The 23,282-nt window shown below is 47.1% G+C and overlaps 1 protein-coding gene across 3 annotated transcripts in view; it reads left to right on the plus strand.

Moving 5' to 3' along the window:
• The first annotated feature begins 3,385 nt into the window (after positions 1–3,385).
• The window catches only part of PHAF1 (phagosome assembly factor 1), a 39,835-nt gene continuing 19,938 nt past the window's right edge, over positions 3,386–23,282 (plus strand). The window contains exons 1-5 of one of the 3 annotated variants that reach the window (XM_003812215.6): positions 4,162–4,315; positions 4,472–4,693; positions 4,823–4,943; positions 14,804–14,886; positions 20,632–20,715. In XM_003812215.6, the coding sequence (XP_003812263.1) occupies positions 4,880–4,943; positions 14,804–14,886; positions 20,632–20,715 (231 nt within the window). In that variant the 5' untranslated portion in view covers positions 4,162–4,315; positions 4,472–4,693; positions 4,823–4,879. Of the gene's footprint in view, positions 4,709–4,822; positions 4,944–14,803; positions 14,887–20,631; positions 20,716–23,282 lie in introns of all 3 variants that reach the window. The other 2 variants (XM_063597654.1, XM_008964628.6) reach the window with 2 other exon arrangements.

Below are 23,282 nucleotides of genomic sequence, written 5' to 3' on the forward strand. Positions count from 1 at the left end.
CCTTCAAGAAAATACACATCATGGAAGAAAACCTAAAAGTGCCTGCTAGTCAGGCAATTGAGCTAAAATTGTGTGTGGAGACCAGGATCTACGCACCCAGTACACAGTGGTGGGACAGGGACAGAAAAATTGCAGGAAGCACTTGCCTTCAGAAAGGGGAAGAATGAAGTCACTGGTCAGTAACAATTATGAAATGACACTGGAGACCATTTGAGGGCCCTCTGCCCTAACAGAGGGGAGTGTTCTTTGTAAGGCCTATTAGGATGGGTTCCCTGCTCCACCATTTTCCATGACTTTTAGCCCCATCCCTCATTTGCTGTACACATTACCTGTCATTCCTGCTTTCAAACTGGCTTTAAAAAAAAAATCTAACTGGGCACGGTGGCTCACACCTGTAATCCCAGCACTTTAGGAGGCTGAGGCAGGTGAATCACCTGAAGACAGGAGTTCAAGACCAGCCTGGCCAACATGGTGAAACCTCGTCTCTACTAAAAATACAAAAATTAGCTGGGCATGGTGGCACGTGCCTGTAATCCTAGCTACTGGGGAGGCTGAAGCAGGAGAATCGCTTGAACCTGGGAGGCGGAGGTTGCAGTGAGCCGAGATCTCGCCACTGCACTCCAGCCTGGGCAACAGAGTGAGACTCCGTCTCAAAAAAAAAAAAAAAAAAGGAAAAAATAACTTGGCAAATGCAATTAATAATAACCATGGTACTAAGATTGTTTTCCAAGTTCTTCCAGTAGTGTTTCAAGCTTGTTACATTTCTTCCCTTCCAAGTTATCACGTGACAGTTTTACCAGAAGGATTGACATCCTTCCAAACACCAATGTCAGTTCCTCCAATCACCGTCCTTCCAGCTACCCAAGCTGGGAAAACTATGTCGTTATTCTTGACTCCCAGTCTCTCTCATCTCCCACATGCAATCTGTAAGTCCTGCCAGTGGATTCCATCAATTCTGTTACTATTAGATGTTTTAAAATTTTAGTTATACACAAAGCAATTACCTGTAAGCCAGACACACAAGTACAGACCTCCTAACAAATCTGTGAGATTGTTACAGATTTTACAGAAGAAACTAAGGCATGGAGAGGCTAATTAACTTGTCAAGGCACAAAGCTATTAAGTGGCAGAACTGGGATTCAAATTTTGAGTCCCTGAGCTTAATCACCATGTTCTGACCTGAAGCTGTCCCTGCATGTCTGGCTTTGACTGCTACCATGACTACTTGTCCTCCCTGAATATGCTTTTCATTAGCCAATTCCATATTTCTGAACATCCCCACCCTCAGTTTGGGGGAATGGCTGTAGCTGACATTCTCCTGAGTTGGCCTGCTCCTGCCAGGCACCTTCTGCTTCTATTGTGTGTGTGTATTGGGCTCTGGGCCAAGGCCTCCTAATATCACCATCCCAAAGCTGTTATTCCCACCTTGGATAAAAACCTGGGTGAATCAACATTAAATGAGCAAAGATAAACTTCTGTTTATTTTTTTAGAGATACAGTCTCATTCTTTTGTTGCCTAGGCTGTACATAGCTCACTGCAGCCTCAAACTCCCAAGCTCGGCCGGGCGTGGTGGCTCACGCCTGTAATCCCAACACTTTGGGAGGCCGAGGCGGGCAGATCACAAGGTCAGGAGATCAAGACCATCCTGGCTAACACTGTGAAGCCCCGTCTCTACTAAAAATACAAAAAATTAGCCGGGCGTGGTGGCAGGCCCCTGTAGTCCCAGCTACTCGAGAGGCTGAGGCAGGAGAATGGCGTGAATCCGAGAGGCGGAGCTTGCAGTGAGCCAAGATGGCGCCACGGCGCCACTGCACCCCAGCCTGGGCGAGAGTGCGAGACTCCGTCTCAAAAACAAAAACAAAAAGCAACAACAACAACAACAACAACAACAAAACTCCCAGGCTTAAGTGGTCTTCCCACCTGAGCCTCCTGGGTAGCTGGGACTACCTGCATGTGCCACCACATCTGGCGTGTGTGTGTGTGTGTGTGTGTGTGTGTGTGTGTGTGTGTGTGTAAACGGGGTCTTGCTATATTGCCCAGGCTGGTCTCAAGCTCCTGGCCTCAAACAGTCCTCCCACTTCAGCCTCCGAAAGTGCTGAGATTATAGGCATGAGTTACCACACCTGGCCAGATAAACTTTTGTTGTTGACTAACATTGTTCACAGAAATCTATCTGCCTACTATTCCAACAGGGAATTTCTTAGGGCTCTCACCGACAACTTTGTTCTTTCTGTTTGGGGGTTACCCAAATTCGAAATCCTTTTCACTTTGTTATCCAGAATGATGTGGTTTCTTCTTTGTCTTGCCTCTGGTACAACCCCACTGGGCTTATCCCACCCCAATTTAGGCCCCACCCATCTTTCTCCTCCAGAAATAAGTCCCCTCCAAGTTTTGAGAGAGTCTTGCTCTGTTGCCCAGGCTGGCATGCAGTGGGGTGATAATTGGCTCACTGCAACCTCTACCTCCTGGATTCAAGTGATTCTTGTGCCTCAGCCTCCCAAGTAGCTGGGAATGCAGGCATGCACCACCACACCTAGCTATTTTTTCTATTTTTAGTAGAGACGGGTTTTCACCATGTTGGCCAGGGTGGTTTCAAACTCCTGACCTCAGGTGATCTGTCTGCCTCGGCCTCCCAAAGTGCTGGGATTACAGGCGTGAGCCACCGCGCCCAGCCAGACACTTTTAATTGACTAAGATTGCTCCTCACGAATCTTAAGATTTTTCCCCAGATTTCCTTCCCAAGCTATCTAGCCCAGCTGCCCAACTAGGCTTTTCTAAACATATCTTTAATGCTTGTCATGGTAAGGAATAATGACCCCCTGATTCCTGTCCTCTGCCACTCTATTAGGTATGATTGACAATGTTTTATTTTTCCAGAAATGTTCTTTCTTTTTGGTACAGCCACTGTTTCTTTTATTTTTGTTTTTACAGAAAAAAAGGCTGGGGGAGGGGGGCGGTGGGTGGTCATGGTATGCATACTTCTGCACCTGGCTTTTTTCTCTTGGAGTTCCTTCTACATCAACATAGAGACCTACTTCACTTTTTATTATTTATTTATTTATTTAGAGACAGGATCTTGCTCTGTCATCCAGGCTGGAGCCCCGGGGCTCAATAATCACAGCTCACTGCAGCTATCCTCAAGCTATCCTCCCACCTCTCAGCCTCCTGAGTAGCTAGGACTCCTGGCCCAACCTACTGCCATGACACCAGCTAATTTTTTTTTTAATAGAGACTGGGTCTTGCTATGTTGCCCAGGCTGGTCTCAACTCCCGGGCTCAACCGATCCTCCCACCTCATCCTCCCAAAGTGCTGGGATTACCGCTGTGAGCACTGCTCTCAGCATTCACCTTTAAAAACATATCTCTATCTATCTATCTATCTATCTATCTATCTATCTATCTATCTATCTATCATCTATCTATCTATCTATCTCACGGTTTATTTAGCCACTTCCCTACTGGACATCTCAGTGACCCAGTTCTGTTGTTTTGGCATACAATGCTGCAGTGGACAACCTTCTCCATGTAGTTCATTTTAATCAAACAGCGACTTCAAATTTTGATAGCGCCTCCAAAGAAACGCTAGTATCAAGCCAGTTTGAGAATTTAGTATGCCACTCTCTCCCCTGCTGAAAACCTTCTTCCAGGGGCAATGTAATGGAAAAGGACTTGGGTTCTGCGCCTAGAACCAAGGAGCCTTGTGTCTTTAACATCTCTGGGCCTCAAGTATTCGCCTATGTAAAGTCGGTATAATCTCGCATCTCAGGTTGGTTGTGAGAACCCAGAGACTGCCTCCGTGAAGGCTTGGCATCAGCAGAGGCCTCGGCTGTCCTTTAGTTTCAGGGTGTCCCGGGGCACGGGCCAAAACCTCAGGCTGAACCTGCTAGAGGAACCTTCCTGTCCCTTGCAGATTAGGAAAACTGTGGCACAGAAAGCGCCAAGGGGTTGGTCAAGACCCCCACAGCTTTGGTCCACGCTGCTGCGGGCGGCTTCGGATCCTGGTCCCGGGGGACTGCGCACATTTGGATGTGGTCAGCAGGGAGGCTTGGCCCGGCCCCTTCCTCTTCTACCCAGTCCTCTCCCCGAACCAATTCCGACCCCTAACGCCCACAGTCCTCACTGTCTTACGGTTCGACCCTTGCCCCAGGGGCGACTGGGTGGGGCCGTCATTCCTGAACAACTAAAAGCTGCTGCGGCCAGCGTCACCTCCGGCCCCAACGGAGACGGTGGGGGCCGTGAGGCTTAGGGACTCCGCGTCCTCCCTCCTGCTGGGCCTCAGCGTGCCCTCTGTACTTGCCTTCTGCTACCAGTGAACGTGAGTGGGACGTGTGTGTAGACAGCAGACGGGTGTTGTGCAGCTGTGTGACGTGTGTGTTGTGTGGTGAACCCTTCTTTATGTAGATATGTGAAGTGTGTGTGCTGTGGTGCACAGATGTAGGGGCTCACGAAGTACTGGGCTCCTTGCTCCTAGAGCCCCAACAGTTCCCAACGTTACAGCCCTGCCCGACTCAGCCTCCTCAGAGACGGCGGCGGGACCCGCAGTTTGCGCGTGCGCGGCTCCGCCCCAGGCTCCTCCCTCGCGCTGGCACTCCCGCCTTCGCCCGGCCCTCCCCGCGCTTTACGGCCCGGCACGCCACTTTTACTGCAGTCGCTCCCGCCGCCGTCGTTACCCCCGCCGCCGCGGCTGCTGCAGGTGAGGTGAAGTGAGGTGAGGTGTGGTGTTGGGCCGGTGCTGCTGCCGCTGCCGCCGGGGAGGAGGTGGAAAGCGGGGCTGTGGCGGGCCGGCGGGGGCGGCCTGTCAGCCGCTGCTTTGTCTCCTTAGCTCGGGTCCCTTCTGCGCTGCCGCAGGGAGGCCGCCCGGGCCAGGCGAGCCGAACCAATGCTGGACCTGGAGGTAGTGCCCGAACGCTCTCTGGGGAACGAGCAATGGGAATTCACGCTGGGTGAGTTTGGGGTCCTCTGTCAGGACCCCATTCGCTGATCCTTGCTTTCTCCTGGGCTCTTCCCACCTCTGTTCTCAGTCTCTCACGTCCCTGCGCCCGCAGCTCCTCACCTCTTTCGTCCTCTCGGCTCGCTGGGCTCCAGACACTAGATACCCGCTCCAACTGGCTCGATTTGCCTGTCAGTTGCTCGTCTCGGGTCTCAGCAGGGTCTCTTCTGGGACGGTGGGACAGTAGTAGTAAAGACAATAATAGCTTGCTCTCCCCAAATGCCTAATGCCCGGCCCTGCTCTTTTTGGACGTAATTCTCTCTAGTACCCCTCGCCGGCGCCTGAGGATAGGTACTGTTGTTATTCCCATTTCCATTTTACAGACCAAATAATGGCTGAGAAGTGGCTGACCCCTCTGATCATCACTGTGGCCTGTGGTCTGTCTCCCACTGCTTTTCTGGGCTGTGGCTTCCTTCCCCTTTTTAGGAGGGGAAACCTAGGCTTGGAACCCATGATCAGATGTTGGGGCTCTGGTCAAGGGAGTTGAGTTTGTGTGTATTAAAGGAACAGCTGACTTGCTTCCCTCTTTTTTTTCTTTTTTTTTTGAGACGAAGTCTCGCTCTGTCGCCCGGGCTGGAGTGCTGTTGGGCGATCTTGGCTCACTGCAACTTAACGCCTCGTGGGTTTAAGCGAGTCTCCTGCCTCAGCCTCCCCAGTAGCTAGGATTACAGGCACGCGCCACCACACCCGGCTAATTTTTTATTTTTAGTAGAGACGAGGTTTCACCATGTTGACCAGGCTGGCTGGTTTCGAACTCCTGACCTCGTGATCCGCCCACCTCGGCCTCCCAAAGTGCTGGGATTACAGGCGTGAGCCACTGCACCCGGCCCCGCTTCTCTCTTTTTTGAAATATAGTCTGTATCGGATGCTGTAATCCTAAACCCAGACCTCAGTTGTGACAGGTGAAGGTTGGATGAAATAGGAGTTAGGGAGAAGTAACATTTAGTTTCTAAAAAATGCAGTTTGGTCGTTTTGGGGTTTGCTGGCCCAGCCTTCTCCCTTCACCCTCTCCATTCCCAGCATCACTACTTTTATGTGTACAAGGATATTTGCATTCAGTAACCCCTGTGTGTTTACTTTGATGTCCCAGCACTAAGAAAAGGGGGTGGGGTAGGTGTTGGTGCTGTTTGTTTGTGCAGGCCTGAACTTTAGTCACTCTAGTGTGAGCTACTGGACTAAATCAGCTGCTCCATTGGATTAGAAATTATCCTTGACTCTGGAAGACTTATGTCTGTGGAGACAGTGTGTTGGAGAAACCAGGTGGTACAGATTGCTGGTAAGGCCCTGCTGATGCTTAGTGGCTACATATGTCCTGTGTGTTGTAAGAGCTAGTTTTTGTTGTTGGTGTTTTGTTTTAAGACAGAGTCACTCTGTTGCCCAGGTTGGAGTGCAGTGGCACAATATCGGCTCACTGCAACCTCTGCCTCCCGGGTTCAAGCAATTCTCCTGCCTCAGCCTCCCTACTAGTAGCTGGGATTACAGGCGTCTGCCACCACACCCGGCTAATTTTTGTATTTTTAGTAGAGACTGGGTTTCGCCATGTTGGCCAGGCTGGTCTCGAACTCCTGACTTCAAGTGATCCGCCTTGGCCTCCCAAAGTGCTAGGATTACAGGTGTGAGCCACCATGCCCAACCATAAAAGCCGGTTTAATTTAGGGGAGTTGGCCAAATTCTTTCGTAACTTAACACCACTCCTGCAGAGTTCTTTCCAAAATATTAGCTGGTACGAAATGCTCCATTCTCTCGTGAAGCACTAAGAGCTTGGTTGGAAGGCTGGTGATACCATGCTAATGCTGTTTGGCTTCTGGTTAACTCCTTTCCTCCCCTCTCCTTGACAGCTTCTACCCAAGCAAGATCCTCCCACGGCTGGATAAAAACCACAACCATAGCTTCAAACTGTGCTTAGTAGTGTGACTAGGTTGTGGATCTCTTGGTGGTACAAGTATTCAGAGTCCCTTGGTCAAAAGTAGTGGTAGGGACTGGGTGCAGTAACTCATGGCTGTAATCCCAACACTTTGGGAGGCTGAGACAGGAGGATAGCTTGAAGCCAGGAGTTCAAGACCAGCCTAGGCAACATAGTGAGACCTCGTTTCTACAAAAAAAAAAAAAAAAAAAAGTCAGGCCTGTAGTCTTAACTACTCGGGAGGCTGAGATGGAAGGATCACTTGAGGCTGGGAGGTCAAGGCTGCCGTGGGTCATGATCACACCACTGGGCGTGATCCTGGGTGACAGAGAGAGACCCTGTCTCAAGGAGACAAAAAAAAAAAGTAGTTACTAGGATATTAATTGAGATGAGGATTTCCAGAAAACTGAGTGAGAGAGCAAGGCTTCTCTCAGCTGTTGTTTTGATACCCTAACCCTGACTCCTAGCTCTGCTAGTTTCCCAGGAATCAAGGGTTTACACAGTTCTTACAAACTGTCTAAATAGCAACCAAAAACAGTGAGAAGGGCATTTCTGTATATTGGGTCCAGAATTGAATTTTAGGGGGAAGCTCATAGACTGGCCCAGAGCCTTCATGATTCCCGTGGGTCTTAAAATTCATTTTTACATGGTGTCTGCCTGAGAGATGGTGTTAATTTAACTTTATCAGACTTTAAAAATGGAAAGTCATTTTCCACCTCTGTCAATCTCCTCCCCCACCCTGAACATGTCCAAACTACATTTGGGGCTGTTAGGTAGGGATAGGTCTCGGAAGGGAATCTGCTTTAGAATTACATGCCTAGGCTAGTGAACCAGGAAGAACTTACCTCTTGCCACCACAGGCTTGTAAGATAGGTGTTGTTATCTCTTTTTGCCAGGTGAGGGACAGGCTCAGAGAGAGAGATGATAAACAAAAGTCGCCAAACAGGCATATCCTGCATCCCACTGCTCTTTCCTTCTGAAAGTGGACTCAACTTTGTCACCAGGTTTCTTATTGGAATCTGTGCAAATGCAGATGCAATTATCTGCCTGGCATCACAATGGGAAGCTGCATCCTGGCAGCTCCTTGGCTGCCTTCCTGGTTGTATAATGTTGGATGATTAGGGAAATGCGAGCAACACAGGGACAGGAAAACCTAGGCCAAGCAGAATCTCTGTGAATATGAATGTCACTGATGGTTTGACCAACAGTGGAGTAAAGGCAGTGCAGATTTGAAATGTTTTGTTTTCTTTTTTTCTTTTTCTTTTTTTTTTGAGACGGTGTCTCACTCTGTTGCCCAGGCTAGAGTGCAGTAGCGTGATTTTGGCTCACTGCAAGCTCCACCTCCCAGGTTCATGCCATTCTTCTGCCTCAGCCTCCCAAGTAGCTGGGACTACAGGCGCCCGCCACCACGCCCAGCTAATTTTTTGTATTTTTAGCAGAGACAGGGTTTCACCGTGTTAGCCAGGATGGTCTTGATCTCCTGACCTCGTGATCCGCCCGCCTCGGCCTCCCAAAGTGCTGGGATTACAGGCGTGAGCCACCGCACCCAGCCTCTTTTTTTTTTTTTTTTTTTTTTTTTTTGAGACAGAGTCTTACTCTGTCGCCCAGGCTGGAGTGCAGTGGCGTGATCTTGGCTCACTGCAACTTCTGCCTCTTGCGATTATAGGCTTGCGCACACCAGGTAATTTTTTACTTTTAGTAGAGATGGGGTTTCACAATGTTGACCAGGCTGGTCTCGAACTCCTGACTTCAAGTGATCCTCCCGTCTCGGCTCCCAAAGTGCTGGGAGGCATGAGCATTTGTGCCGGGCCCTGAAATGTTTTCAATGAGAGTTGCAGAATGTATTGATGCAGAGGCAAGTCTCTGAATTTGTTTTTGAAATTAGTCTTGAAAGGGACTAAAAAAGGTAGATTTAAAGGGTCAGTGAAGAAAATACCTTCTCCGAGATTACCTTGTTCCACAGAGACTGAAGGCTCACTGTGTTGAAGGCATCATCTACCTCTGTGAACTCTGCTCCCAAACATTGAAAATAAACAGTGCACAGTGACTCATGCTTGTACTTTGGGAGGCTGAGGTGAGGGGATCACTTGAGCCAAGAGTTTGAGACCAGCCTAGGTAACATAGTGAGACCCTGTCTCTATTTAAATAAAAAATAAATAAATAAAAATTTTAAAAAAAAGAAATGATCTTATTCCCTGAAGAGCTTAGTCTAGTGATAGAGAGGGATTATAGAAATAGTTCCTTTTATTATAATCAAGTAGAAGATGTATGGGGTACTGTGGAGGGGAAGAAGGGACTTGACCTGACCTAGGGGTTCAGAGAAGGCTTCCTGCCAAACAACAGGAGCTGGAAATCTTCCAGTCGAATGAAAGAAGAAAAAAAAAAAAAAAACACAGGAGAAAAGGTAGATGATGTGTGCAGGGAACTATAAGCAATTTGGTATTATAATTAGAGCATGATGTACTGGTAGAAGAAGAAAATGGATTTCCCAGAGTCCCAATTCTGTTTGGTTATAGCTGCCTGGGATACTATCAAGGATACTTTGTGTTGGAATCTGTGCAAATCTGTGGAAAAAAGGATATGTATTAGTGAAGTGTATTGTGGGCATTCGTTTAGGAAGAACTGGATTTGGAGAGGTGGGGAAGAAGGAGGAATCTAGAGGTTTCTGACTTGAGAAACTCTGTATGATGTTGGACATCGATATTGAGACCTAGAATACAGAGAAGATGAAAAGATCACTTTTAATCTGTTGGCTTTTATTTGCCTTTAGATGTATACAGAAAACAGATGGAGATATGAGTCAGAAACTGGGTGGTTAGTTGAACCAGGGATGAGCAGAAGAAACATAGCCTATTGGAGAGACTTGGAAAAGTTAGAGGAGAGTAGTATTGGTGGAGAGACAATAGGAGTTCAAGAGAAGGAGGGTGGTCAACAGGATTCGTGGTATAGGACCTAAGTGTTCTACCTAATTGCTTTGTTTCACAGATGTGCATGACCACCTACAGCTGTGCCAGGCACAGGGATTGGGTGCTGGGAGGTATTGAGGTGAACAAGACAGACAAGGTCCTACCTCTGTGAGGATATAAGGGAGACTAACAGATAAATAAATGGTATGAGAGGCTTCATTGAATAAGGCAGTGAGGGAAGTGAGGTGTGACCAAGACCTAAAGTGAGAACAAGAGGCAGCTTTGGGTAGAGCATTCCAGATTCCAGCAGCAACAAGAGCTAATCCAGAAGCCTGAGGTGAGAAGGAGCTTGACGTGTGCAAGTAACAAAGGGTGAACAGTGGAAAGAAGATATAGATGGGTAAGATCCAGAATATTCAGGGCCTTTGGTGATGACATGGTGTTTGGGTTTTATCTGCCTGCAATGGGAAGCCATTGAGGGGTTATAAAAGCAGGCAAGTGCTGAGATCTGTGAGACAAAGATTTGTGCGGTTTAGAAGCCTGACCATTCCGTTAGAGCTGGGATAGTGCTCCTGTTTCTTAGCCATTCATATAGTTAGTTCCCTCTAGAGATCTTTCGTAGCCCTCCTTTACCAGTAGCTGTGTGATGACCAGTCACCATGGCTGCTTCATCTCCTCTGGGTGACTTTCTCCCTGGGTGACTCAGGATCCTAAGATCCTAAGATGCTGAGACATCCTTTGATGTGGTAAATGGAATCCTCCCTCAAGAAACTAGCATGGGCTGGGAGCAGTGGCTCATGTCTATAATCCCAGCATTTTGGGAGGCCGAGACGGGAGGATAGCTTGAGCTCAGGAGTTTGAGGCCAGCCTTGGTGGCATAGCAAGACCCCTTCTCTTTGAAAAAAAGAAAAAGAAACTGGCATGTGCCACGTGGATCAGAGAAGCCATGCGGCCTTCCTCTTTCTTGACATCTAACTAACTGAGTTTCTCTGTCTTCTGCACATGGATGTTTGTCCATTCCTCCTGGGAATGACAGCATAGATGTTACTCCATTTAGGAATGGCAAAGGTGAGGGATGCATCCAGCTTGTTCATATTCTCAAACATTTATTGAGTCCGTACTGTGGGCCAGGTTTTATGCTATGGAAGGCTGAAAAGTACTTTTTTAAAGATTGTAAGTCAGCCTTGTGATGATTGCCTTCAACTTTCTTCAGACTGAAGAATGGCCTCTCAGATGAGGGTAGAATCAGATTGTTTAAATGTAGATGAGCCATGAGCTTTTTACCTTCTAATTAATTCTTCATTTGTCAGCTCTTTTTTGCATATTGCATCTCTTTGACCTGGAGGCCAACTGATTTAAATGTGAACTGACTGCCATCGGATGAAGCCATGGTCCCTTTTCCTTCCTTTCTCTTGTCACCCACTCTACAATCCATCAGTCCCACTCAGTAAATATTGATTCAACAGTCACTGTATTGGCCACGTGCGGTGGCTCACACCTGTAATTCTAGCACTTTAGAAAGCAGAGGTGGGAGGATTACATGAGCCCAGGAGTTCAAGACCAGTCTGGGCAACACAGTGAGACCTAGTCTCTACCAAAAATTTAAAAGTTAGCCAGTTGTGGTGGCACATGCCTGTAGTCCCAGCTACTCAGGAGACTGAGGTAGGAGTATCTCTTGAGCCTGGGAGACAGAGGTTTCAGTGAGCCAAGATTGCACCACTACACTCCAGCCTGGGTGACACAGTGAGATTGTGTCTCAAAAAAAAAAAAAAAAAAACCAGTCACTGGGTGGTTAGCTCTGAGCAGGGTACAAGGGATCCAGAGAGTGGTGAACAGCAGACACATTGTTTTTGTATTCATTAAACTATGAGTCTTTGTTTTTTGATTGTCCAGGACCTGTCTCTATGTGTGTTTCTTCTTGTTTAAATTATAATGGACTCTGGAAACAAACTTTTTTTTTTGAGACGGAGTGTCACTCTGTCGCCAAAGTTGGAGCACAGTGGCACGATCTCAGCTCACTGCAACTTCTGCCTGCCAGGTTTAAGCAATTCTCCTGACTCAGCTTCCTGAGTAGCTGGGACTACAGGCGCACACCACCATGCCCAGCTAATTTTTTTTTTTTTTTTTTTGTATTTTTAGTGGAGACAGGGTTTCACCAAGCCGGCCAGGCTGGTCTCAAACTCCTGACCTCGTGATCCGCCTGCCTCGGCCTCCCAAAGTGCTGGGATTACAGGTGTGAGCCACCGCGCCCAGCCTGGAAACAAACTTTTTGGTGGTCTCAGTGAGTCCTTAGACTGTTGGAGATGTCATTGGAATTTGGATTACTTAAACTGGAGGCATATGTAAATCTGCTTATAATGGGCCATGAGTTAAAGAACCAAGTGTTAAGAGTTAGATATTCAGGCCGGGCACGGTGGCTCACGCCTGTAATCCCAGCACTTTGGGAGGCCGAGGCGGTGGATCATGAGGTCAGGAGATCGAGACCATCCTGGCTTACACGGTGAAACCCTGTCTCTACTAAAAAATACAAAAAATTAGCCGGGCGTGGTGGCGGGAGCCTGTGGTCTGAGGCAGGAGAATGGCGTGAACCCGGGAGGCGGAGCTTGCAGTGAGCGGAAATCGCACCACTGCACTCCAGCCTGGACAACAGAGCGAGACTTCAGACTCCGTCTCAAAAAAAAAAAAAAGAGAGATATTCAGGAATGCCTCGCCCTGTTGCTTTTTTTTTTTTTTCCTCCTGAGACAGCACCTGGCTCTGTCACCCAGGCCAGAGTGCAGCTTCCACCTCCCAAGCTCAAGCCATCCTTTCACCTCAGCCTCCTGAGTAGCTGGGATGACAGGGTCACACCATCATGCCTGGCTGATTTTTTTTTTTTTTTTTTGAGATAGAGTCTCGCTCTGTAGCCCGGGCTGGAGTGCAGTGGCTCACTGCAAGCTCCACCTCCCAGGTTCATGCCATTCTCCTGTCTCAGCCTCCCAAGTAACTATGGGACTACAGGCGCCCGCCACCACGCCCGGCTAATTTTTTGTATTTTTTTTTTTTTTTTTTAGTACAGATGGGCTTTCACCATGTTAGCCAGGATGGTCTCGATCTCCTGACCTCGTGATCTGCCCTCCTCGGCCTCCCAAAGTGCTGGGATTACGGGCGTGAGCCACTGCACCTGGCTGCCTAGCTAATTTTTTTGTATTTTAATAGGCATGAGCCACCGTACCCTGCCCGTGTTGCTTTTTTTTTTTTTGAGACAGAGTCTTGCTCTGTCTCCCAGGCTGGAGTGCAGTGGCGCTATCTCGGTTCACTACAACCTCTGCCTCCTGAGTTCAAGCAGTTCTCCTGCCTCAGCCTCCAGAGTAGCTGGGACTACAGGTGCGTGCCACCATGCCCGGCTAATTTTTGTATTTTTAATGGAGACAGGGTTTCACCACGTTGGCTAGGTTGGTCTCGAACTTCTGACCTGATGATCTGCCCATCTCGGCCTCCCAAAGTGCTGGGATTACAGGTGTGAGCCACCGGGCCTGGCCCCTTGTCGCTATTTTTAAATTAAATAAAAAATAAAAAGAACTAGATATTTGTGGGATTTTAAGTAAAAATCCAGTGAAATCCTTGGTAAAATAAGTTGATTCATTGATTCTGGTAGATGAGTGATCTTAAACTTTTTTTTTTTTTTTTTTTTTGAGATAGGGTCTTGTCTGTCACCCAGGCGGGAGCACAGTAGCACTTATCATGGCTCACTGCAGGATCAACCTCCTGGGCCGAAGCAATCCTCTCACCTTAGCCACCCCAGGACCTAGGACTACTGGCATATCCCACCATGCCCAGCTAATTTTTTTACTTTTTGTAGAGACAGGATCTTACTATATTCCCAGGCTGGTCTTAAATTCCTGGCCTCAGGCAATCCTCCTGCCCTGCCCTCCCAAAGTGTTGGGATTACAGGCATGAGCCACCACACCCAGTCCTGATTTTAAACTTTTAAAATTGTTCCTTATAAGTCATGTACTCTAATAGGCCTTCATTTCAGAGATGCCGAGACAGGTGCCAGAAAGGAAGAGAAAGGACCTATCTCAGGTCATATCTAAGCCATGGCAGAGTGAGGACCAAAACCTGGGTCTGCAGAATTATGCAGTCAGTGCTTTTCTTGCTTGGTTCTTTGATTCATACTTACTTTGCTTTCTCTGAGCGCTTGTCTGTGTCAGATCAGTGTGGAGGTCCCTGTTTCCAGGAAGACTTTTTGTATATTCACTGCCTCCCCTCCCCTTCCATGCATGTCCAACCTTTTGGCTTCCCTGGGCCACATTGGAAGAAGAATTGTCTTGAGCCACACATAAAATAGACTAACACTAATGATAGTTAATGAGCTTAAAAAAAATAAAAATGTAAAAAGGGTCCATGCATCATACGCATCATTTTTTTTTTTTTTTTTTTATAGACGGAGTTTTGCTCTGTTGCCCAGGCCGAGTGCAGTGGCGTGATCTTGGCTTACTGCAACCTCCGCCTCCTGGGTTCAAGCATTTCTCCTGCCTCAGCCTCCCGGGTAGCTGGGACTACAAGGGCAGCCACCTTGCCTGGCTAATTTTTTTTTTTTTTTTTTTTTTTTTTTTTTTTAGTAGAGTCACAGTTTTACCATGTTAGCTAGGCTGGTCTCAAATGCCTGACCTCAAGTGATCCTCCCACCTTGGCCTCCCAAAGTGCTGGGATTGCAGGCATAAGCCACCACGCCCGGCCCATGCATGATTTTTGTGATATCCACCACCACAGATAAGCAAAAGAGTCCTTGCATTCAAAGAATTGGACACCTGTGCACCGTCCAAGTATTCTCTTAGTGCTTGCTGCTTAACATTATTGTAGTTCTTACTGCTTATTGAACTCTTATTTACTCATGTATCTGTAGACCTTAGTAGCCCCCAAACATCCCCAGGCTTTACTGCAGGGACCAGTGCCTAGTGAAGTGGTAGATGTCAATAGATGGATAGCCAAAATAACCACATAGGTGTCTTGCTTTATTTCAGGAATGCCTCTGGCTCAGGCAGTAGCCATTCTTCAGAAGCACTGTCGCATCATCAAAAACGTCCAGGTTCTCTACAGTGAACAGGTGAGTGGTGGCTGATTTGTTTATTGAAATAGCATCCCTCGGTAGTGAGTCACTTCCAGAGCTGATGCTTTGGGATAGGCTGACTGGCAAGGATAGCTGTGTTCGAATGGGAGAATCTCTAGCACCAGCCAGTTATCAAGTACCTTTTCTTTGATTCTGAAACTTCTGCTCTTGATTATCTAGTACAGCTAGGTTTGGAAGAGCAGTAGTAATTGAACCTGTGTTTTGTCTGTGCTCAACTTGCCTACAGGCCCTTAAACAGGGACTTTTCAGTGGTAAGTCGCTTCAGAGGCTCTCTCTGGTCTTTTAGAGTGCTTACCTTCCACTTCCGTGTTTAAAATTGTCTTTTCTGCTTTTGTTGGTTAGTTTGTGTTCAGGATTTTTGCAGTGCAGATCTCTAGCTAGCACGGCATACCAGATTTGAAAGGAAACAGATATAATTCACCCCTTTATCTCTCTCAAAGAGCAATCTTCCCACCACTGAATTCTCTGAAACCTGCAGTTCTGTGACACAGACCATGTGCTGCCATGTTGAACAGCCTTTGTGGTGTCCTGTGTGTCACAAGCCTCAGGGAATAGTTTTGAGCCTACAGAGGCTAAAGGATGTCCCCAATGACTTTTCTGAGACCCTTTGAGTACTAGTTTGATTATTTCAGTTCCAATTAGTTTCAGATCCTAAAGCAAATGACAGCTTATTTCTGACATGAAGAATGTTGTAAATTGTAGGTAGGCAAAATTTCTGAGAGGCTTCTCAGTTTGACTTGGAGCAGAGTCAGAATTGGGCCTGTTACCTATACCCAGAGATTACATTCTGCCATGTTGTACCCCTCTACCAGCCTAGTGAGACCCTCATGTGAGGGATCTGATAGAAGACATGCTTAATCTCCAAGCAAGTGCTTGAGTATTCATGTGGTGCCTATGACAGAACAGGAGACTTGTAGGAGTGGGCATGTGGTGCCTATGACAGAACAGGGGACTTGTAGGAGTGGGCAGGGGTTTCTTTTTTTTTTTTTTTTTTTGAGATGGAGTCTCGCTCTGTCGCCTAGGCTAGAGTGCAGTGGCACAATCTCGGCTCACTGCAGGCTCCGCCTCCTGGGTTCACCCGCCATTCTCCTGCCTCAGCCTCCCGAGTAGCTGGGACTACAGGCGCCCACCACCACACCCAGCTAATTTTTTTTTTTTTTTGTATTTTTAGTAGAGACAGGTTTTCACCCCGTTAGCCAGGATGGTCTCGGTCTCCTGACCTCGTGATCTGCCCGCCTCGACCTCCCAGAGTGCTGGTATTACAAGCGTGAGCCACCGTGCCTGGCCAAGAGTGGGCAGGGGTTTCTTAAACCACCATGGATTATCAGTGCCAAAGTGGATCCTCGTTAATTAAATTAATTTATTTACTTTTTTTTTTTTTTTTTTGAGACAGAGTTTTGCTGTTGTTGCGCAAACTGGAGTGCAATGGTGCAATCTCGGCTCACCTCAACCTGCGCCTCCCGAGTTCAAGCGATTCTCCTGCCTCAGCCTCCCGAGTAGCTGGGGTTACAGGCATGTACCACCACTCCCAGCTAATTTTGTATTTTTAGTAGAGACAGGGTTTCTCCGTGTTGGTCAGGCTGGTCTCGAACTCCTGACCTCAGGTGATCCACCGGCCTCGGCCTCCCAAAGTACTGGGATTACAGACGTGAGCCACCGGGCTTGGCCTATTTAACTTTTAAGAAAATTTATTTTAGTTTTTTTGAGACAGTATCTTGCTTTGTCATCCAGACTAGAGTGTAGTGACACGATCACAACTCACTGCAGCCTCAATCCCCTAGGCTCAAGTGATCCTCCCACCTCAGTCTCCTGAGTAGCTGGGACCACAGGTTCATGCCACCATGCCTGGCTAATTTATTTTTATATTTTGTAGAGATGGGGTCTCACTGTGTTTTTCAGGCTGGTCTCAAACTCCTGGACTCAAGTGATCCTCCCACCTCAGCCTCCCAAAGTGCTGGGATTACAGGCGTGAGCCACCGTGACCGGCCAAAATGTATTTCTTATATCACCATCATCATTGTTATTCCAGTATTTGGGTATAAACAGTGTTAGCATTAAGCTGATTTTCCCCAATATCTTCTAAGCAACTTTAACACATTAGCAAATATGGGTTTGACCAGGCACTGTGGCTCACACCACTAACCCCAACACTTCGGGAGGGCCGAGGCAGGAAGATTGCTTGAGTCCAAGAGTTCGAGACCAGCCAGGGCAACATAAAATAAAAAATTAACCTGGAGTGGTGGCACACACCTGTAATCCTGGCTATTCGGGAGGCTGAGGTGGGAGGATCATGAGCAGTGAGGTATGATTGTATCACTGCACTTCAGCCTAGGTGACAGAGCAAGACCCTGTCTCAAAAAAAAAAAAAAAAAAAAAATGGGTTTTTGAGTCTGAATCCTGATTTAGATCTCTGCTTTTCTCATTTCTAATTCATGAGAGTTATGGCTTATTAATAAGTAATCTGGTTATCTTTATGTAAAACAGTATAGTTTCTTGATAATAGAATAATCTTTGGGTTTGTTTATTTGTTTCTGAGACAGAGTCTTGCTCTGTCACCCAGGCTGGAGTACAGTGGCACAATCTTGGCTCACTGCAACTTCCACCTCCCAGGCTCAACCGATTCTCCTGCCTCAGCCTCCCAAGTACCTGCGATTACAGGCACATGCCACCATGCCTGGCTAATTTTTGTATTTTTAGCAAAGATGGGGTTTCACCATGTTGGCCAGGCTGATCTCAAACTCCTGACCTCAAGTGATCTGCCCGTCTTGGCCTCCCAAAGTGCTCGGATTACAAGCATGAGCCACCACACCCAGCCTAGGATAATCTTTGGATGAGGATCAAAAGGAGATGGTCTCTCAGAACTCTGATCTGATGCTTTTTTTTTTTTTTTGAAGCAGCATCTTGCTCTGTCACCAATTCTGGAGTCAGTGGCATGATCATGGCTCACTGCAACCTCCCCTACCCTTCCTCCTTTAGTTTTGCCACTCCTGGGCTCCAGCCGTCCTCCCACCTCAGCCTCCTGGGTAGCTGGGACCACAGGTGTGCACCACCACATCTGGCTATTAAAAAAAAAATTTTGGCCAGGTGCAGTGGCTCATGCCTTTAATCCCAGCAGTTTAGGAGGCCGAGACGGGCAGATCACTTCAGGTCAGGAGTTCGAGACCAGCCTGGCCAACATGGTGAAACCCCGTCTTTACTAAAAGTACAAAAATTAGCCAGATGTGGTGGTGCACACCTGTAATCCCAGCTACTTGGGAGGCTGGGGCAGGAGAATCACTTGAACCTGAGAGGCGGAGGTTGCAGTGAGCCAAGATCGTACCACTGCGCTCCTAGGCAACAGAGTGAGACTCCATCTCAAAAAAAATTTTTTTGTAGAGACAGGGTCTCATTATATTTGCCCAGACTGGTCTCAAACTCCTGGCTTTAAGCATTCCGCCTGCCACGACCTCCCAAAGTGCTGGCATGAGCCACCGCACCCAACCAATGTGATGCTTCTTAAATTTGGGTCCTGTCCTCTTCTTCTGCCTACTTTCTTCCCTTCGTTACCCATTTGTCTCTTTGTTTCCCAAATGCAGAAAACATTTTGTCTGCATTAAACATTTCAGAAATATGTTCTTGTCTCTATGCAAATCACACCTTGGAAATGAAATGTCAAGTACGTCCCATCTTTCTTAGAGGGAAAAGATATTAACAACTAGTAGCAGATGATTTTACTGAACTGCTTCATATGAAGGACAGCTAGGTTACTGGAAGAACCTGCTTAAATACCACATAGTACATGTGTATTTTGGTTTTAGAGATATAAAGTATTAATAAAACATTGACTCTGAGAGTAATTTGATTGCTTTTGAAAATTGCTAGGTTATATCCTGAATTATAACAATGCCAGGAAAAAAAAAAAGATCAGATCTTGGGAAAGTATAGGAAAATCCAGATCCTGGCACATGCCTCCTCCAAGCAAGATTCCTGAAAGAGACTAAAATGTTGCTTCACTCTGCTTATTCCATGGAATGGCTCTCTCCAAAATGGAACTTTGTGTTCTGGGTTGATACTGGTAATCCAAGGTCATAGTTCATTGTTCCATTATCTTGCTTGAGACCTAATGGTTTAGACATTCATATAGACCTACTGGCAAATACAACATTCTTCCTTTAGTTTTTGCCAAGCATGATGGTACTATCTGGGCCTGCTGCTTTGTGGGGATCAATGGGTTGGAAGGAAGCAACCTGCCCTAATCCCAAAAGACTCTTAGGAGAGAATTTCTCCAATGAGGCCAACACCAGCAGTGGGTTATGGCCTTCCAGCCTATGTCTGTCTCTGATAGCCATATCTCCATCATTCACTTTGTCTAACTTGAGAAGCTCTATAAAGAAACTAAACCTTTGGCCGAGCACAGTGGCTCACGCCTGTAATCCCACCACTTTGGGAGGCTGAGGCAGATGGATCACGAGGTCAGGAGATCAAGACCATCCTGGCTAACACGGTGAAACCCCATCTGTACTAAAAATACAAAAAGTCAGCCGGGCGTGGTGGCGGGCGCCTGTAGTCCCAGCTACTCGGGAGGCTGAGGCAGGAGAATGGTGTGAACCTAGGAGGTGGAGCTTGCAGTGAGCCAAGATTGTGCCATCGCACTCCAGCCTGGGCAACAGAGAGAGACTTCATCCAAAAAAAAAAAAAAAAAGTAACTAAACCTTTTGAGCAGCCATGTGTTAAAGAGGGGTGGGGTTTTAGATGGTGTTTTTCCTTCAACTATTGGGCAGCCTCGATCAGGGCTGTGGAGAATCTTCAGACATTGAATCCTTGAATTAATTGCATTGGACCAGAAGCATGCAGATGGGGCAGACACAAGAGGAGAGTGCTGTGTGCCGGGTATTGGGCTAGATGCTTTCTGACCTACTATCTCTGTCCTCATAACAACCCTGGAGGGAAGGGATGAAAGTATTCCCATGAAGAAACCAGAGCTCAGAGAAGTTTTGAGAGTTACCTAAGGTCACCAGGGTTCTGTCCACTGCTTTGTTCTGCTACTCCCCTCCCCCAGGATTCAGAAGGGGCAAATGCAGAAATATGACTCTTTAGATCTTAGACTTCGGCTTTTCAGGAAGAAGCACAAATGAAATGGGATGGGAGGCTGGGGGGAGAGAGAAAAAGGATAAGAGGGTCATCTCATAATCAGATCACAATATATTTCTTTGTCCTAGAATTTGATCTAAACCATCAAAGAATAAAAATGTGTTCCCTGTGGATGGTACAAACAGCCTGAGTGTGAATGGATGTAGGTTCAGCTGATAGGCATAAGCAATATCTGCTGAGTTTAGATCCTGGACTAGGCCTTTTCACATGACCTGTATTCCTCACCAACTGCTCTGTAGGTTCTATGGCAGTGAACTTCATTTTGCAGATGTGGACCCTGGAGCCTGAAAGGAGAATGACCTGTATACTCATATAACTTTGTCCCTTTTCCCCAGGTATTTTTACTCAAGCCCAGAAGGGAGAGGCTCTTTTCAGCCGATATTAAGAAACAGCAGCTGCAGGCTAGAAGTAAAAAACACCATATGTTCATGCAGCAGTTTTTTTCTGGTTTCCAAGCACCATTAGCTGGAGGAGAGAGGGACTGTCTGCACTTAGATATTCCTTGTGTATTGCATTTATATTGTAAGGCTTTCAGTAGGTGCTTAGTGAATAAATCAGTTACTCAGAATGTATTTTATTTTTGTTTTGTAGTCTCCTCTAAGCCATGACCTCATTCTTAACCTGACTCAGGACGGGATCAAACTAATGTTTGATGCTTTCAATCAGAGACTTAAGGTAACTATAAATGACAACTAATGTTTCATGTCCAGCTGGGCCAGTCTTTCTGGAGCTAATTAGTATGTGCTATTGTGAGATGTTTCAATACTTATAAGTAGGTGTGGACTTCTTTGGTTCAGAGATCACTACAATGTAGGGAACTGAAGCTGTGCCTGTTCCCCTAAAAAGAGGGAAGATGGAAGTGGGTTGGGATGGTCAGAAAGAGGCTGGGAAGGGCTGCTTTCCCAGGCTCCAGAGGGGAAGGTGAAAGAGTGTTGAAGATTTGGGAAACATGCTGTGGGGAGGGGGCTTTCATGTCCAGTAGGAAAACAAGATAGTTTTACTTCATTCTTTTGTCAAACACTGTAACTTGGTTAGAAAATGGAAACTGTTCTTCCTAGAATGCTGGGGCTTGGGTTAACAACACCAGCAATGAGTTGATTCTTTAACCCTGGGGAGGAAATGTAAAAAAACAACTTACTAATATGTAGGGCTATCTTAATTGGCATTTGAGTGCAATTTGCTAACACCTGTTTGAGTCCAGTCTGGTTTTCTTTGTTTTTGTTTTTGGGTTTTTTTTTTTTTTTGAGATGAGGTCTAGCTCTGTCACCCAGGCTGGAGTGCAGTGGCTTGATCTTGGCTCACTGCAACCTCCACCTCCTGGGTTCAAGCGATTCTTCTGCCTCAGCCTCCTGAGTAGCTGGGACTACAGGTGCACGCCACCACGCCCAGCTAAATTTTTGTATTTTTAGTAGAAATGGGGTTTTACCATGTTGACCAGGCTGTTTTCGAACTCCTGACCTTGTGATCCGCCCACCACAGCCTCCCAAAGTGCTGGGATTACAGGCGTGAGCCACCATGACCAGCCCAGTCTTTTTTTTTTTGAGACAGAGTCTCACTGTGTCACCCAGGCTGGCGTGAAGTGGTGCAATCTTGGCTCACTACAACCTCTGCCTCCCGGGTTTAAGCAATTCTCCTGCCTCAGGCTCCTCAGTAGCTGGGACTACAGGTGTGTGCCACTACGCCCAGCTAATTTTTTGTTTCACCATGTTGGCCAGGCTGGTCTTGATCTCTTGACCTCGTGATCCGCCCGCCTCGGCCTCCCAAAGTGCTGGGATTACAGGCATGAGCCACCGCACCCAGTTCAGTCTGTTTTTGATATACCCTGTTTACAAATGTCTGGGCCTCACAGGTTAGTCATGTGACACCAGAGTCATGCCTCAAAGTCATGAGGTTGGATGGGCCCTGGGCAGTGGCATGCCAGAGTTGTTGTCCTTCTTGGGTTATGGAGTAGCCTTTCCAAAAGACTTGGGTACTTACCAGTTCTCATCATCCTTGTCACAAGTGAACTGCTAAGGAGAGAAAACAAAACATGGAGAGAGAATCAGTATGTGGAATTAGAATTCCTCATTCTATCCTGTCTCCATGGCCAGAAGTTCCACACTGGGAAAGGGCAGAGGATGATCTTCAATATTGCATAATCACAAATTGGAGCCGGGTGCAGTGGCTCACGCCTGTAATCCCAGCACTTTGGGAGGCTGAGGCGGGTGGATCACGAGGTCAGGAGATCGAGACCATCCTGGCTAACATGGTGAAACCCCGTCTCTACTAAAAATACAAAAAATTAGCTGGGCATGGTGGCGGGCGCCTGTAGTCCCAGCTACTTGGGAGGCTGAGGCAGGAGAATGGCGTGAACCCGGGAGGCAGAGTTTGCAGTGAGCTGAGATCGCACCACTGCACTCCAGCCTGGGCAACAGAGCAAGACTCCGTCTCAAAAAAAAAATTGGGGGGGAAATTAATCTGGTAACATGGAAATGCCTTTACAAGTAGTCATTTCCCTTTGACTTGGTAAAAGTCCACTTTAGAAAATGTAACCCAGAAACACTGGGGGAAGGTAACGGTATTTCATGGTAATGAGAAGCTGGAAGTAACCTAAATGGGCAACAAAAGGGATGTCCAGCAGCCCATAAAATCACAGCATGGTGAAGACAATGTCATATGTTTAGTGAGTGCTTAGTATATGCTAGGCACATGGCTGGGTGTTTCACATGCGTTTTCTAGTTTAATCCTAACCCGCCTGTGAGTAGGTACTGTTTACTAGCAAGAAAACCGAGGGACAGAGAGGATAAGTAGTCTACCTGATGCCAGGCTTTTAACTGGATATTGGCAATATGTGGTGGCTGACCACTTAGGCTCTGTTGATGGATCTGGGAAATAAATAAGAAAAGCTGAAGAAATGTACAGAAATATGAGGAATGGGAGGTACCTTTGGATAGGAAAGGAGATAAAATCGAACCGGCAATCCTCTTCTGCCTTCTGTGGGATCCCCATGAAGGAGAGACTGGGGTCCTGCCTGAGTCTTCTGGAAACTGAGCAAGTAATCACCCAGGTGTTTTTGATTGGCACCAGCCTGACCTGACCTATCTTCCTGCCCTTCCATCCAACACCTTCAGAATCCACCTCTTCTGATGCTGCCTCCTATAGTTGCTTCCCACCCCCTGCCTCAAGCCTAAGAGAGACAGCCCTGTGGAATGAGGCTTTATAAGTCACAACCTTTACAGCCACCTGTCTTTTCCATTTTTATC

The sequence above is a fragment of the Pan paniscus genome, chromosome 18 (assembly GCF_029289425.2).
Source record: "Pan paniscus chromosome 18, NHGRI_mPanPan1-v2.0_pri, whole genome shotgun sequence".
NCBI classification, from domain to species: domain Eukaryota; kingdom Metazoa; phylum Chordata; class Mammalia; order Primates; family Hominidae; genus Pan; species Pan paniscus.